This window comes from Somniosus microcephalus, chromosome 2, assembly GCF_052327205.1.
Source record: "Somniosus microcephalus isolate GS21.2 chromosome 2, FLI_Smic_1.0, whole genome shotgun sequence".
NCBI classification, from domain to species: Eukaryota; Metazoa; Chordata; class Chondrichthyes; order Squaliformes; family Somniosidae; genus Somniosus; species Somniosus microcephalus.
In genome coordinates this window covers 238,224,174-238,237,610 of record NC_140988.1, presented here as the reverse complement: position 1 = coordinate 238,237,610, position 13,437 = coordinate 238,224,174, and the positions used below count along the sequence as shown (strand labels likewise).

General features: G+C 45.3%; 1 protein-coding gene across 1 annotated transcript in view; it reads right to left on the bottom strand.

The window, feature by feature from the left end:
- Positions 1-13,437, bottom strand: part of LOC147123302 (uncharacterized) — a 63,949-nt gene that overhangs the window by 2,508 nt on the left and 48,004 nt on the right. The window contains exon 3 of the mRNA XM_085965755.1: positions 2,341-2,495. Within this exon, the coding sequence (XP_085821881.1) occupies positions 2,341-2,495 (155 nt within the window). The remainder of the gene's footprint in view (positions 1-2,340; positions 2,496-13,437) is intronic.

Sequence of the window (13,437 nt, the reverse complement as noted above, 5' to 3'; positions counted from 1 at the left end):
AAATAGTTATTGGGTGAAAACCATTTTCGGCAGGGTGTCTATTGACACCACTGTGTCAGCCAATGAGTTGGAGGCAGAGCGGGACTTAGGGCAGAACTCACAGCAAACACAGTAAACAAAGTCTATTTACTCAGCAAACAGAGTCTGTTTAAACAGCTCACTACACCAGTCTACAGAGTCTATTTAAAAGAATCTCTACAGCAAACAGAGCTCATGATTGAAACTGCAGTAACGTGTCCTGATAAAAGCAGGGTGAGTTCTCAAGCAAAATAAAGTGAGTGGAGGATAGTTACATGCAAATTATGAGCATAAAATTAATCCTTGTCAATTACAGCAGTGCAGTCTCCAGGCATGATTAATGGGAGTTTTACTCAATCATCTCCATTCTGGCCAGAAATAGTGGTGTCACTATATGCAGCCTATTTTAGGTGGCTCAAAAAATCAGTAAATTTGAAACCAAATGCTGGAAGACAGTGTATTTGCATAGTAATACTAATAAAAACATATTGTGGCCTATTAAAACAAAAATGGTTTCCAAAAGCGAAAATATTAAAATGAAAAGAAGCTTTGCTAAGTTCCTCCCAGGTCTATGACATTTTTTGTTTCTTAGTGATCTTCATTTTCTGGGCTCATTCTTGAGCTCTGCAAACATTTACTTCTGCCAATTGATGTAGAGTGGAAGAATTCCATAATATCAGCCAAAGGGGATCCCATTCAGTAAGCCCATTCCACAGTATGAGCAGGTCTTTTTAGTGTTTTTAAGAGACTGATCACATCTGATTTGTTCCTTTTGTTCAAGACTTGGCAGAACGGCTTACCCAGTGATTTATACAAGAAGCATTTGCAGTTCTATCATTGCTTAGTTGAAAAAGACAACATGTAACTGAGCAATACAGAATAGACAGTTTCATGTTTGATCCCCATTCTTAACTGATCTTAGCCAAGGTGGTAGTAGAGGTGCTATAAATGTCCGCCGTGTCCCTGGGCTCAGTGAGACAAAAATCAGCCATGTTCTTGATCACTATCCAGTGACCCCTAATAGAAAGTGTGTGAAAGACAGGTAAGAACAGGATTCTGTGATGACCTTTCTCCCTCCCTTGATAGTTGACTAGTCTTTCAGTATCATTGTCCTGACTACCTGTATGAGTCCAAACATTCAGGAGAGGTGCGGGAGAATGCCCAGTGCCCATGGAACCGTATCCCAGCAGGAGTTGTTGCCTTCAGGACAGGAGAAGTGTAGAACGGAGGGGAAATTGGCAAGAAACTAACAAAATCCCTGCTGAATAATGACAAATAAGAGAATCATAGATATATTGGCCCGGAATTTGTGGTCAGCAGTGAAGCGAAGGTGTTTGTTGCTGGCCCTGAAGTTCGCTCCACACAAGGATTTCGCAATCCCTGTGTTGAGAACTTCAGGTTTTCCGACTTTCAGTGCAAATCAACAGAAGTTAATGGGGGTTGTGCGAAGTGCTGTGAAGTCAACAGGCTATCTAAGCAGCCAATCAAAATGTAGAATTCTCACAGACAGCGAACAAGGAAGTGAGTAAGCTCTTAAAATTCTAACTTTTTAAAAATGTTAGAGAGAGCAAAACAAAATTTACAATTTTTTTAAAAAGGTTCTTAAAAATGTAAATTTTTATTAAAATGGACAAATTTCACACTGCACAAAATTAAAATTAGTTTTCCAGGCCCTTAACATTTGTTTAGTATTAATAACACTGTCAAAACCCCAGTTACACCTAATCCCTTTGGGTCTAACTTTTAGTGGGGAATTTAACAGCGTACTTACTGCAGAAGAGCCAAAGTTTTCGTCAGTTTCCCTGATTTGGCTGATTACACAGATTGCCGGCTCTGTGGGGGTGGGGGGTGGGCAGAGGGGTGAGGGTGCGCAGCGCAGCCAGTTTCGGAGCTGTCATTGGCAGACCGCAACTTCAGGATTTTCGCATGCGCCTGCGCATATGCCAAGTCCCAAAGTTATGGTTAGTTTCAAAGGCGGAATGACAGCGAACGCTGCCAGTTCGCCATCATCCCAACCACAAATTCCGGGCCAATGTTAAAAATGTCACTTTCAGATTATCCAGATGAAAACTTGAAATCCATCAAAATCATAGAAGCAGGGACTTATATTTATTAATTTTTGTTAACAGGTTCTGGCTCTTGAACAGAAGACATGATATAATCAACAAGAACAACTTGCATCTATGTAGTGCCTTTAACGTAGTAAAACATCCCAAGGTGCTTCACGGGAGCGAAATATATAAAGCAAGGCAATTAAACAATATTTAGCAAAATTCCCACATACTAATACATTGATAAACATGTTTATTGCAAATCTCTTACCGACATCAGCAATGAGGCTGCCCGGTTCTTGGTCCAGGAGGAACTGTCGGACACAAGGCCAGGCCTTGCTTCGGAGCTCGATGAAGTATGGTGCCGTTTGCTCATATACATTATGAACGTGTGCTTCTTCCAACTGAATGGCTTCTAATTCCATCCTGTGGCAAAAAGGTCAGACTGGAGTTCTGAATAATACTATATTGACTGGTGCTAATCCATGCATTTCCTGTAAACCTTTCAATCAGATTCGACTCTTTAACTATATGAGCGGTGCCTCCTGAACCTTGATTGTACATTCGTAATCCATTTATGTCAAAGGCATATTCCAGGCTTATTAGAATTAAGTGCCTGAAGCTTTACCTCAACAATTCGTCATAATTTGCAGCACTTTAAAACCCTTCTCATATTGCTGCATGTTTGGATTAAAACAAATATCCAAACTAGTAGAAATATTTTTTTATATTCTAATAGTTAATTGACAGTTAGTAGTTAATGGTCCCCAGTTTATCTATATAGACCAGGGATATTAACATGCAAATTTGGGCTGGCATTGCCATTAGTCGATTTTTCCCAGATTTTGTGGAGAAGATGGTGATAGACATAAAACCTGGATAATCCATTGTTGAATGGCCATTGCAACAGTATAAATAGGGCAGCCTCTAGCATAAACTGGGCAGCAGTCCCGTGCTGCCAGAACACTGTCCAGTTTGTCCCATGGAATTGTTTCTATCAATAACCATTCCAGTCTAAACTGTGCCAATATTGCAAAATCTATGCTAAAAGTATGTCATTTGCAGCAATGTGATAACAGGTCCTATCTCATGAGACAGACTGAATAATTCTCCAAGTTATAATGGGCTATGATCAGCATCAGTTTGGAAATGTTTATCATATCGCTGCTTCACATAGCCTATTCTAATTATAACAGCAGTAGTATGAGTATGTTTTCAGCTAAGTAAATATTAAACCAAAGATCAGGGGGAAAAAATTCGGTATTGCCCATTTTGGGGCGCTAATATTGGCCGGGCGTAAAGTTTAGCGCCTGGAGCTAATTATCGTCTCCGAATGCAAAATTCACCTCTATCGCCCTGGAGGTGATTTGAGCGCTAAATCAGGTGCTACACACCTCTCTTCAGGCACTAACATCAGGAAGCGAGGCGCTACCTCAGAACTCTACCGAAGCTCAGGCGATGCCAATTACCATAGAAACCGCACAGACTGGCACCATCCAGTTCTTAAAGGGGAGGGGCCATCTTGCTGGCCAGCCACACCCTACTCATTACAGCCTTGAATCTCGGCCTGGAGAAACCTCAAAAGTAATTGTGTGGAAGCACTAATGGATAGGCCCAAGGAAAGAGCTCGACACTTAGGAACCTCAAAAGTGGTGCTGAGGGCCAAAACTCCTTAGGACAGCATTAAAACCAAAAATTTTGCCAACAAGAAAAGGCAGGAAGCGCCTGCCTTTAAATAGAGCTCCCCAGGCCCTTCCCGACTTGAAAATGTTCCACTCTACCTGTCGTTCCTAGCGGCAGGTGCTAAGGCAGGGGGCGCGACTCAATATCCGGTCCGGGGCACTACCAGGGCGTTGCACGCTTGGCTGACGCCATGATCTGCGGGCGCAGGAGATCGTGGCGGTAGTGTTTAGCGCTGCCGCAAAACAGCTGGTGAATTTCGCGAGCGGCGCTAAAATCGCCGCGCTTGGGCACTAAGTTCGTAGTGCCCCATTAATGCCCCCCGGAGACACTAACAGTGTGAAGGAATAAGCCATATAACCTATTCAGAAAAAGACACCATTCTATGAAAGAATTCTGGCCTTATTAAAACATGACAAACTGGGTTTGGAAATCTAGAAACCGAACGATGAAAAAGCTGTGATAGCATTCTGGCTATTGAGATAGTTGCTGACACTGAATCAATAAACTTATTGAAACAGAAGGTTAAAGGCTCCTGACAATCTGAACCTTTGGGAATAAGACAATAGTACACCCTGTATAAGGTGTTCTAATTTACACCTCGTAAAGAAGCACATAAAAGTAACAAACATCTGCCTTCATAAAAATGATACCAAGTACAGGAAACTCTCATTTAAACGGCACCTAAATATCCAGAATTCTCTATTAACTGGCAAAATTCATACTCCAAAAACACCTCAATAACCGGAAATGTTGCCGAGTCCGAGCCCGAGTCGCCCGCGGTGGCCAAGTTAGTCAGTGGGAGTAGTTCTCCAAACTGCCACTACTCGGCTTCTTGGCGCTGTCGGGGGTCATTAAAGAGTTATGGATTACCCTCAACTGGCAGTACTGTACTTAATCAAACATCTTCCACCATTCATTTAACACAACATTCTGTAGGTGAGTACCCAATTACTGTATACTGCACATTTCTTGATTTTTTAAATTTTTGTTTGTTAAAAATAGCCTCTGTAGATAACCCTCTCCATTATTCGGAATTTTTAATCAACCGGCACCATCCCGGTCCCGTCGGTGCTGGATACCAAAGAGTTTCCTGTAAAGCGCACCTGCTGTTACACCGTTTTTTATGATAAACTTAGAACACCTAGAGGAGAGACATGGTTCTGTAGTGCTACCAGCTGATCTGACTGTAAGAATTGCAGGGGTCAGCAGAAAAATGACTAGAAATAATTAGCTTACATCAGCAGAAAGCCTTAAAGGAAATACCACTGGAAAAGGATATAAATATTGAACTCTCAAATGGGATAGTAGACTTGCTTAAAGGGGCAAAGCGATTCTCGGCTTCAGAGCCAGCTCTGTAAGTCTCCAAATCTTTGTACCTCGGGGATCAAAGGTACTTTATTTGATTTTGGTGGATATCCTGAATAAAACTAAGAACTGTAAAACTGTAGCAAAGTTAAGATTTGAGAGTAGGTTCTCTGATAATAGAATTGTAAGCTTTCTTTTTTTGGAACTGTTAATGTTGCGATTGACTCACCAACTGTAAATTATATGTTGGTTCTTTAATAAATCTATATATTTTTAGAATTGTCTCACATAATACTTCTGTGTCAAACTCGCAAACTCAATCTCTGTACACTCTTTGGTGAGGAGTTGCAGAATTCTGGGGGAGTTTTCTGGACCCTCATAATATCCAGAACGTTACAGTCTAGCTAAACTTATTAAAAGTGCTATCTGGAGGATAGTAATATTTTCAGGTTGTTCCTTTCCTTTAGGGAGAGATAGGCCGGACCTTTAGATCCAATTAAGCGTCTTTAGGATTCGGCTACCTCAAACTTTAGTTGAAAGTGAACGTCAGAGGAATACGCCTGATCCGGGGTAGCCCTAAAGGGGCTAGGACTAGTAATTATCCCTTCAACAGGAGGCACTAACCACCCAAATTTTTCCCCCCAGGTCTCAATTTCATGCTTCCTCTGTAGAATCGTACCCCTGAAAATGCAGCTCCCCCTCAGTGTTGCACTGGTGTCTCAGGTCAGACTACTGGTATTTGCCTCAAACTCACAGCCTTGTGATCCAGAGATGAAAGTATTACTAATAGAGCTAAGCTATGAAAGAGAAAAATTGTCCAGTTGTCCTGTTGCAGATTATATTCCAGAGCCCTTGCTGGTATCTGTGCATGGATCGGTGCAGGTTGAGAAAAGAAAAAAGAATCGGGCCCAGTTGTAATGGTTTCCATAGCTCAATAGGCTGCCAACATTCATGTCTGAATTTACACATGAGAAATAGCCACTTGGGTAAAGCACCAGAGGGTTCCAGTACTTGTGGGGTAGTAAGAATCAATGCCTTCAGGAAAGAAGGGAAGAAAAGATTGAAAAATAAACACTTCTGTGCTATCATCCTAGTGGAAATCTAATTTTTATTCCCATTGGTCTTTCTCCACAAATATGTTGGCCTCGGGATTGGGCTACTTACCACCACCTGTTTGCTCTGCTATCCTAGTGAAAAATGGCGCCCATCACTCTAGCGCCCTCCTCTGGTGCGGGACTCGGCGGCTGCCATTTTGGTGAGGGCCTTAACACTGCCAATAGCAGCACTGGCCCTGGAGATGTAAATGAAGAGAGGGTGACGTCAGTTGGCTTGCAACACCAACTTAACGTCACCTCTGCGAACTTCAACCTTAGTGCTGAGTTTAGCACTGGGTCCTAAGCTTGCTCTGAAAAGTAAGCGTTCAGCAGACTGACAGAGATGGTATCAGCACCTCTTAAAGGGGCACACATATCTTTCAGGTAAGTTTGCATTTAAGCTTTAGGACTGGATTTTTAAAATTTTATTGAAGTAGTGGCTTGGTACAATAATGCAAAAAAAAAAATTTGTGTGCAGGGAGTGCTGCTGGACACTTACAAGGCCTCGGATAGTAAAGGGAGGCCTTTGAGAAGACAGAACATTCTGCAAATACTCAGCAGGTCAGGCAGCATCCATGGAGTTCATGGCCGCGATTTCGCCGACCGAGGCGGGTCCGGGGCAGCCAGGGTCAGTGTCGCGGTTCCAGCCCGTTGCCTACTGCAGCCCGCACTCTCCAAGTGATTTTATGTTAATAGGGCTTGTTAAGCCTGCCCTGCGAGGTTCCTGGACAATTAATAGGAAGCGGGTCTGATGACATCATTTGATGATGCGTCATCAGCCGGTTCCCTTAAAGGGGCCATGTCCAAATTGATTTTGACAGTTCTGCTGCCAGTGATCTACAGCACTGAGGTGCTGCAAACACTGACAAGCACTGCACAGAAGTGCACGGCTGCACCCAGGCTTTCCATCACTCCCTCCATATGCTTATGGAGAGAGTCACAGCACACAGGGAGGTTCTCTTCCCTTCCCATGGGCGGAAGAGACTTCTCCAGGAGATCAACATAGCCTGGTTGCACATTGCATAGGAGGGCACAAGCAGGGATGTCGTCAGGAGGACCAGGCTACAGTGGCACAAGCCTTTCAATGATCTCAGTAGATCACGAAATGTTACTGCCCAGCCACACTCAACCTCATCCTGCTGTGCCACTTATCACATCCACATCATTCTGCCTTTCCTACCCTATTCCTGCATATCTTTACTCACACCAACTTACTTTGCAACTCCACCCATCCCTCGCTATCTACATTATCACTTCCCCATCTCACTAGCCACCCCTCACACTCACCCTCATCCTAGTTCAATCATACCAACTAACAACACACAAGGATAGGCACTTGGGTGTTTTATGCAATGTTCATGTAAAGTTTCTGTTAATGTGTTGTCAAACATTGAAATCTATATTTTCAACACTTTACCTTATTGGACAGATCTGTGCTCACCTTTGGAAGTGTCTTAGTGAGTTCCAGTGAAAGTTGAGACATAACTGCCCCCCCCTACACACTAATTGTGATGAGTGTGAAAGAAATGGCTTGGACATTATAGGGCTGCTTTAAGGTGCTGGTGTGGGGTGGTGCCAACATGGCGCATCATGTGGCAGCCAGGGTGTACAGCGTCAAGTGAAGTAAATCTGGCCATGATGATGCCATCGTTGGCCTCCCAGGCAGCAATGTTGTCGGGTGCTGATGCTTTGTGTCCTGTGCAGCATCAAGTGATTGCAGAGAAGGTTGTTATTGTTGTTGGTGATGTTGGTGTGCCTGGTGATGTTGGTGTTGGGGCTGATCGTGGAGGGATTCAAAGGACCAAGGTGAGATTTTTTTCAAGGGCACCAATATTGCTGGAATGGATGGCAGCTGAAGTTGAGATGACAGAAACGATCTGTCAATGGTGAGGGAACTTGCTCCAAGGAGGTGACAGTGGATAGTGAGTTTAATCCAAACACTTCCAAACTGTACACAGCTCAAAAGTCCTGAAGGCTCAAGCTTCTGACATTGGAAAGTGACCAGCTGTGAAATGGTAGCTTTCATACCACTTTTGCAGCTGTCATCTATTCACAGCAATGGGGAGACATAGAGAACCCGACCTACTTACCTGAAGTGATCTCCAAACGAGGTGAATGTTGTTAAAAAAATGGTAAAATAGAAATAGGCTGGCAAAATAGTAGTTAACAAGTGTTTAACAAGCGTTTATTTATCTTAAATGCCTTCCCCGCCACTTGGTGTCGGGTCTGTTATGAAATCGCAGACCTGACACTTTGGAAACTTACATGGAGGCGGGTTCGGAGCGTGCTCTCAAAATCATTTTGATTTTGACAGCGGACCCGCCTCCGAACCCGCCCTCTGAGTGCCGGCAAAATCGCAGCCTACGTCTCAGGTAGAGATGCTGCCTCACCTGTTGAGTATTTCCAGCATTTAATGCTTTTATTTCAGATTTACAGCATCTGCTTACAGAGGAAAGAGGAAAACACAGAAGAGGAAGATGCAGAAGAGGAAGAAGCAGAGGAGGAGGAAGCAGAAGGAGGGATGCAGCCCAGACAGATCCTTTCTGGCCAGGATATCCGGGATGGAATCATTCGCCTGCAGTACCAGTGACCACAACCCCAATTCCCCTTTCAACATTTCTCCCACACCTGATCTTCTCTCTGTTACTGACCATCACAGCGTCCTCTTGGCCACAATACTGAAATAAAAACCACCATAAAGCAAACTTTCTGTTGTGTATGTACCTTTAAGAGAATAACTGGTCTCAGACTGCAGTACCGGCAGTGACCACCCCTGTATAAAAGGCGCTAGTTAGCCTCTGTTGTGTTCAGTTTCACTATTGACTTCCATCAGTAAAGACTTGTTTTGTTCAACTCCTGCTGTCCGTGTCTCAATCATTCACGGACGTAATACTGGCGACGAGCAGATACGAACCTACCTACAGTCTGCACCACCTCCTGGGATCCATTCCTACAGCGAAGTGAGCAGAGGTCGAGGCCAGAAAGAAAAGAAAGTGAGAGGCAGTAGAAAGGGGCGTCGACCGTGGGCATCCGCCCCTGTGTTTGCGGAGTTGAAGATTGCTGGAGAAGCTGTCGGAAGCGGGGCCTGGTTCCTGTCGACGGTGCTTCAGCTAGTCGGGCTGATGGCAGGTAGTGCACTGATCCTTCCTGGGCTGTGGTGGTCGTGAACTCGAGCGGGTGGTTTGCAACGGGGCCGAGCAGCGTTGTCGGGAAGAAGAGAGAGAGAGGGTGGAGCACACAGGGCGCAGCCGGTGCTACGAAGCCGGGCTGCATATAGACCCGCGAAGAGGGAGGCAAGAGTCCCACCGGGTTGTTCCACGACGGGAAAATAATAAAAAAAAGAAATATTAAACGCGCAAGAAACCGCGAGGAGCTGCAGGTTGCAACGGGAACCGCGGAAAGCAGCGCTAACAACAGCGAGGAAGAAGGCAAACCACGGGAGGCGCCATCTTAATCAGCGGGGAAGAAGGCAAAGCGCAGGAGGCGCCATTTTGTTAAATCGGGGAAGAAGGCAAAGCGCGGGAGGCGCCATTTTAGATTTGCAAGATGCCGAAGATTGGCTGTATCACTGCTTTTGATAATACAATAGAGGACTGGACCACGTATGTGGAAAGAGTCGAGGTATATTTTGAGGCAAACGAAATAGCAGAGGAGAAAAAGGCATCGATATTGCTAACCTTAATGGGCGCTAGAACGTACGGCCTATTGCGGGACCTGATTACTCCAGCCAAACCGAAGGCGAAGAGTTTTAACGAAATTGTTGCTGTCCTACAGGAACACCTAAACCCTGCACCGCTGTTGATAGCAGAAAGATTTAAATTCCACAGGAGAACTCAGCATAAAGATGAGAGCAATGCTGAGTACCTTACGGAACTACGCAAGCTATCAAAGCACTGCCAGTTCGGAGCAGGACTGGCAGATGCCCTACGGCACAAATTTGTCTGTGGACTTCTGAGTGAAGGAACACAGAAAAAGTTACTCTCAGAGAAAGAGCTGACGCTAGATAAGGCTTTCAGCGTGGCAGTATCGTATGAAGCAGCAGCCAGGGGAGCTGCAGAAATTCAACAAAAACCACAGGAATACGGCACCCACGAAATGACATGGGGATTTGCAAAATGTTATCGCTGCGGCAGAACTAACCATGACCAGAAGAACTGTTGGTCCAAAGACAAAATATGCAGGCAATGCGGGAAGATGGGACACATTGCACGAGTTTGCAGGTCTGGGAAGAAGACCAGTGACAACAAAAAGGCTACTAAGGAACCGTACAAGAAAGTACAAAAGATGACGGACAGTAGTTCCGAAGACCAGATGAGCGATAGTGAATCCGGGAACAGGAGACTAAGCTGTCTCAAACTTCACAATGTAATCGCAAAAGAGGACCACCGAACCATTTGGGTCACCCTCACGATAGCAGGGTCCCAAGTTAAAATGGAATTGGATACAGGATCAGCGCTAACCGTCATGAATCGACGAGACTACGAGCAGCTATTTTCACACATACCCTTGAGAGAGACATCCATCGTCTTGGCGACATATACGGGGCAAAAAGTATACCCCAGAGGAAAAATAAGGATGCCTGTCGAATACAACGGCAAGAAAATACGGAAATTGTATCTGTACATACAGCAAGATGGTGGACCACCGTTATTGGGACGGGAATGGATCAGGAAGATAAACTTAGATTGGCACTCCATTCATGCAATGACGGTGGACGGTAAAAAAGATGAAGACGTCACTCCTGGACGATTGTCAACAATCTTAGCTAACGCCAAAGAGGTATTTCAACAAGAACTGGGCACGCTTAAAGGCGTAACCGCCTCGATAAAAATAGAAGAGAATGCAGTTCCCAAGTTTTTCAAAGCAAGACCGGTACCATATGCAATTCGCCCAGCCGTCGAGGCAGAGCTGGAGAATCTGGAGAAGGCAGGCGTGTTGTCTAAGGTCGACTGGAGCGAGTGGGTGACACCCATCGTTCCTGTCATGAAGAAAACGTTAAGCAATAAGTCCGGGGAGCCAAGGAAGATTCGCATCTGTGGGGATTTCAAGGTGATGGTGAACCCAGTCCTTCACACAGTACAATATCCTCTTCCAAGGATAGAAGACATCTTCGCCTCACTGTCTGGAGGGAAGCGTTTTACAAAATTTGACCTAGTACAAGCATATTTGCAGATGGAGGTTGAAGAGTCCTCTAGGAAGTATCTCACGATAAACACTCACAAAGGTCTTTACCAGTATCATCGATTGGTATTCGGAGTAGCATCGGCTCCGGCGATATGGCAAAGAGCGATGGAACAAGTCCTGCAAGGGATTCCGGGGACTCATGTTACTTGGACGACATCCTGGTGACAGGTGAAGATGACAGTGAACACCTTAACAACCTAGAACAGGTGCTCACTAGACTACGGGAACATGGGCTGCGAGCCAACCGCCCCAAGTGCGAATTTTTTAAGAAACAGATATCGTATTGTGGCCACGTGATTGATGAAGAGGGGTTACATAAGTCCCCTGACAAAATTGAAGCGGTTGTTAAGGCCCCAGCGCCTGAAAATGTGTCGCAACTGAGGTCGTTCCTCGGATTGGTGAATTACTACCATAAGTTTTTGCCGAATTTGTCGACAATTCTGCACCCACCGAACGCCCTGCTATGAACGGGGGTAGCATGCAAATGGAGCGATGATTGTAAGCGGGCCTTTCAGAAGAGTAAGGACTGAATCACTTCAAGGGAAGTATTGGCTCACTACAACCCAGCACTGCCGATCAGACTGGCGTGTGATGCGTCTCCCTACGGCATTGGGGCGGTACTGTCACATAAATTCCTTGATGGTTTAGAGAGGCCGATAGCTTTTGCGTCACGCTCGTTAACTTCTGCCGAGCGTAACTACGCCCAGATTGACAGAGAGGCCCTCAGCCTAGTGTGGGGGGTGAAGAAGTTCAATCACTACCTGCACGGTCAAAAATTTACTCTACTAACCGATCATCAACCTCTTGTCTCCATTTTCAACCCTCAGAAGGGCGTACCGATAATGACAGCACAACGGCTGCAGAGATGGTCCCTTTTCCTAGGGGCACACCAATATGACATCGAGTACAAAGGAACTAAACAGCATGGAAATGCTGATGGATTGTCACGTCTACCGTTGCCGACGGTGGAAGAAGAAGACCTTGCAGTGGATCCAATGGAGTTATTCCACTCGACCATAGTCGAATGTCTCCCTGTGACGAATGCAAACATAGAAAAGGAAACACGGAATGGCCCGACACTATCACGGGTCTATGATTTAATGGTGAAGGGATGGCCAGCACATGGCGAACCACTGCTGCCAGCATTCTCACCGAGAAGAGAACAGCTGTCAGTGTGCCGAGGAACCTTGATGTGTGGATCCAGAGTAGTAATTCCACCTAAGTTGACGGATAGAGTGCTCAATGAGCTTCATGAGAGTCATCTGGGTGGGGTAAAAATGAAGAACTTAGCCAGAGCGTTTGTGTGGTGGCCGGGAATCGATAGAGAAATCGAAGAGATGACCAAGAGCTGTGCAGGATGCCAGAAGGTCCAAAACGCCCCACCACAAGCTCCTCTGCATCCATGGGAGTGGCCCTCATCTCCATGGCAAAGGGTGCACATTGATTTTGCTGGTCCCTTCATGGACTCGATGTTTTTAATTGCGGTGGATGCACATTCAAAATGGCCAGAGGTAATAAAAATGTCCTCAACCACCACGGAAAAAACTATCACAGTCTTACGAACCATATTCGCCAGGAATGGGCTGCCTGAACAGATTTGCTCTGACAATGGACCACAGTTTGTGTCTGAAGAGCTCCGGAGGTTCTTAAAGAACAATGGTGTTAAGCATTACACATCTGCCCCATATCATCCAGCCACTAATGGATTGGCCGAGAGGTTTGTCCAAACATTCAAGAAGGCTATCAAGGCAATGTGTAATGAAGATATACCCCTACAACACAAGGTGGACAACTTCTTGTTTGCCTACCGGAATGCGACACATGCGGTTACCAACCAAACTCCAGCCACGATGTTCTTCAATCGAAGACTACGATGCCGCTTGGATTTGGTTAAGCCAAACGTCCGAAGAGATGTGGAGAACAGGCAGTTTCAGAATATGAATGAAAGGCCGACCAGGAGTTTTAAGATAGGTCAACCAGTTTTGGCCCGGGACTACCGCACTGAGAAATGGCAGCCAGGAACGATTTGTACACGACAAGGACCTCTCATGTATACCGTGGACGTTGGGGAGAGCATTGTAAGACGCCATGCTGACCAGATT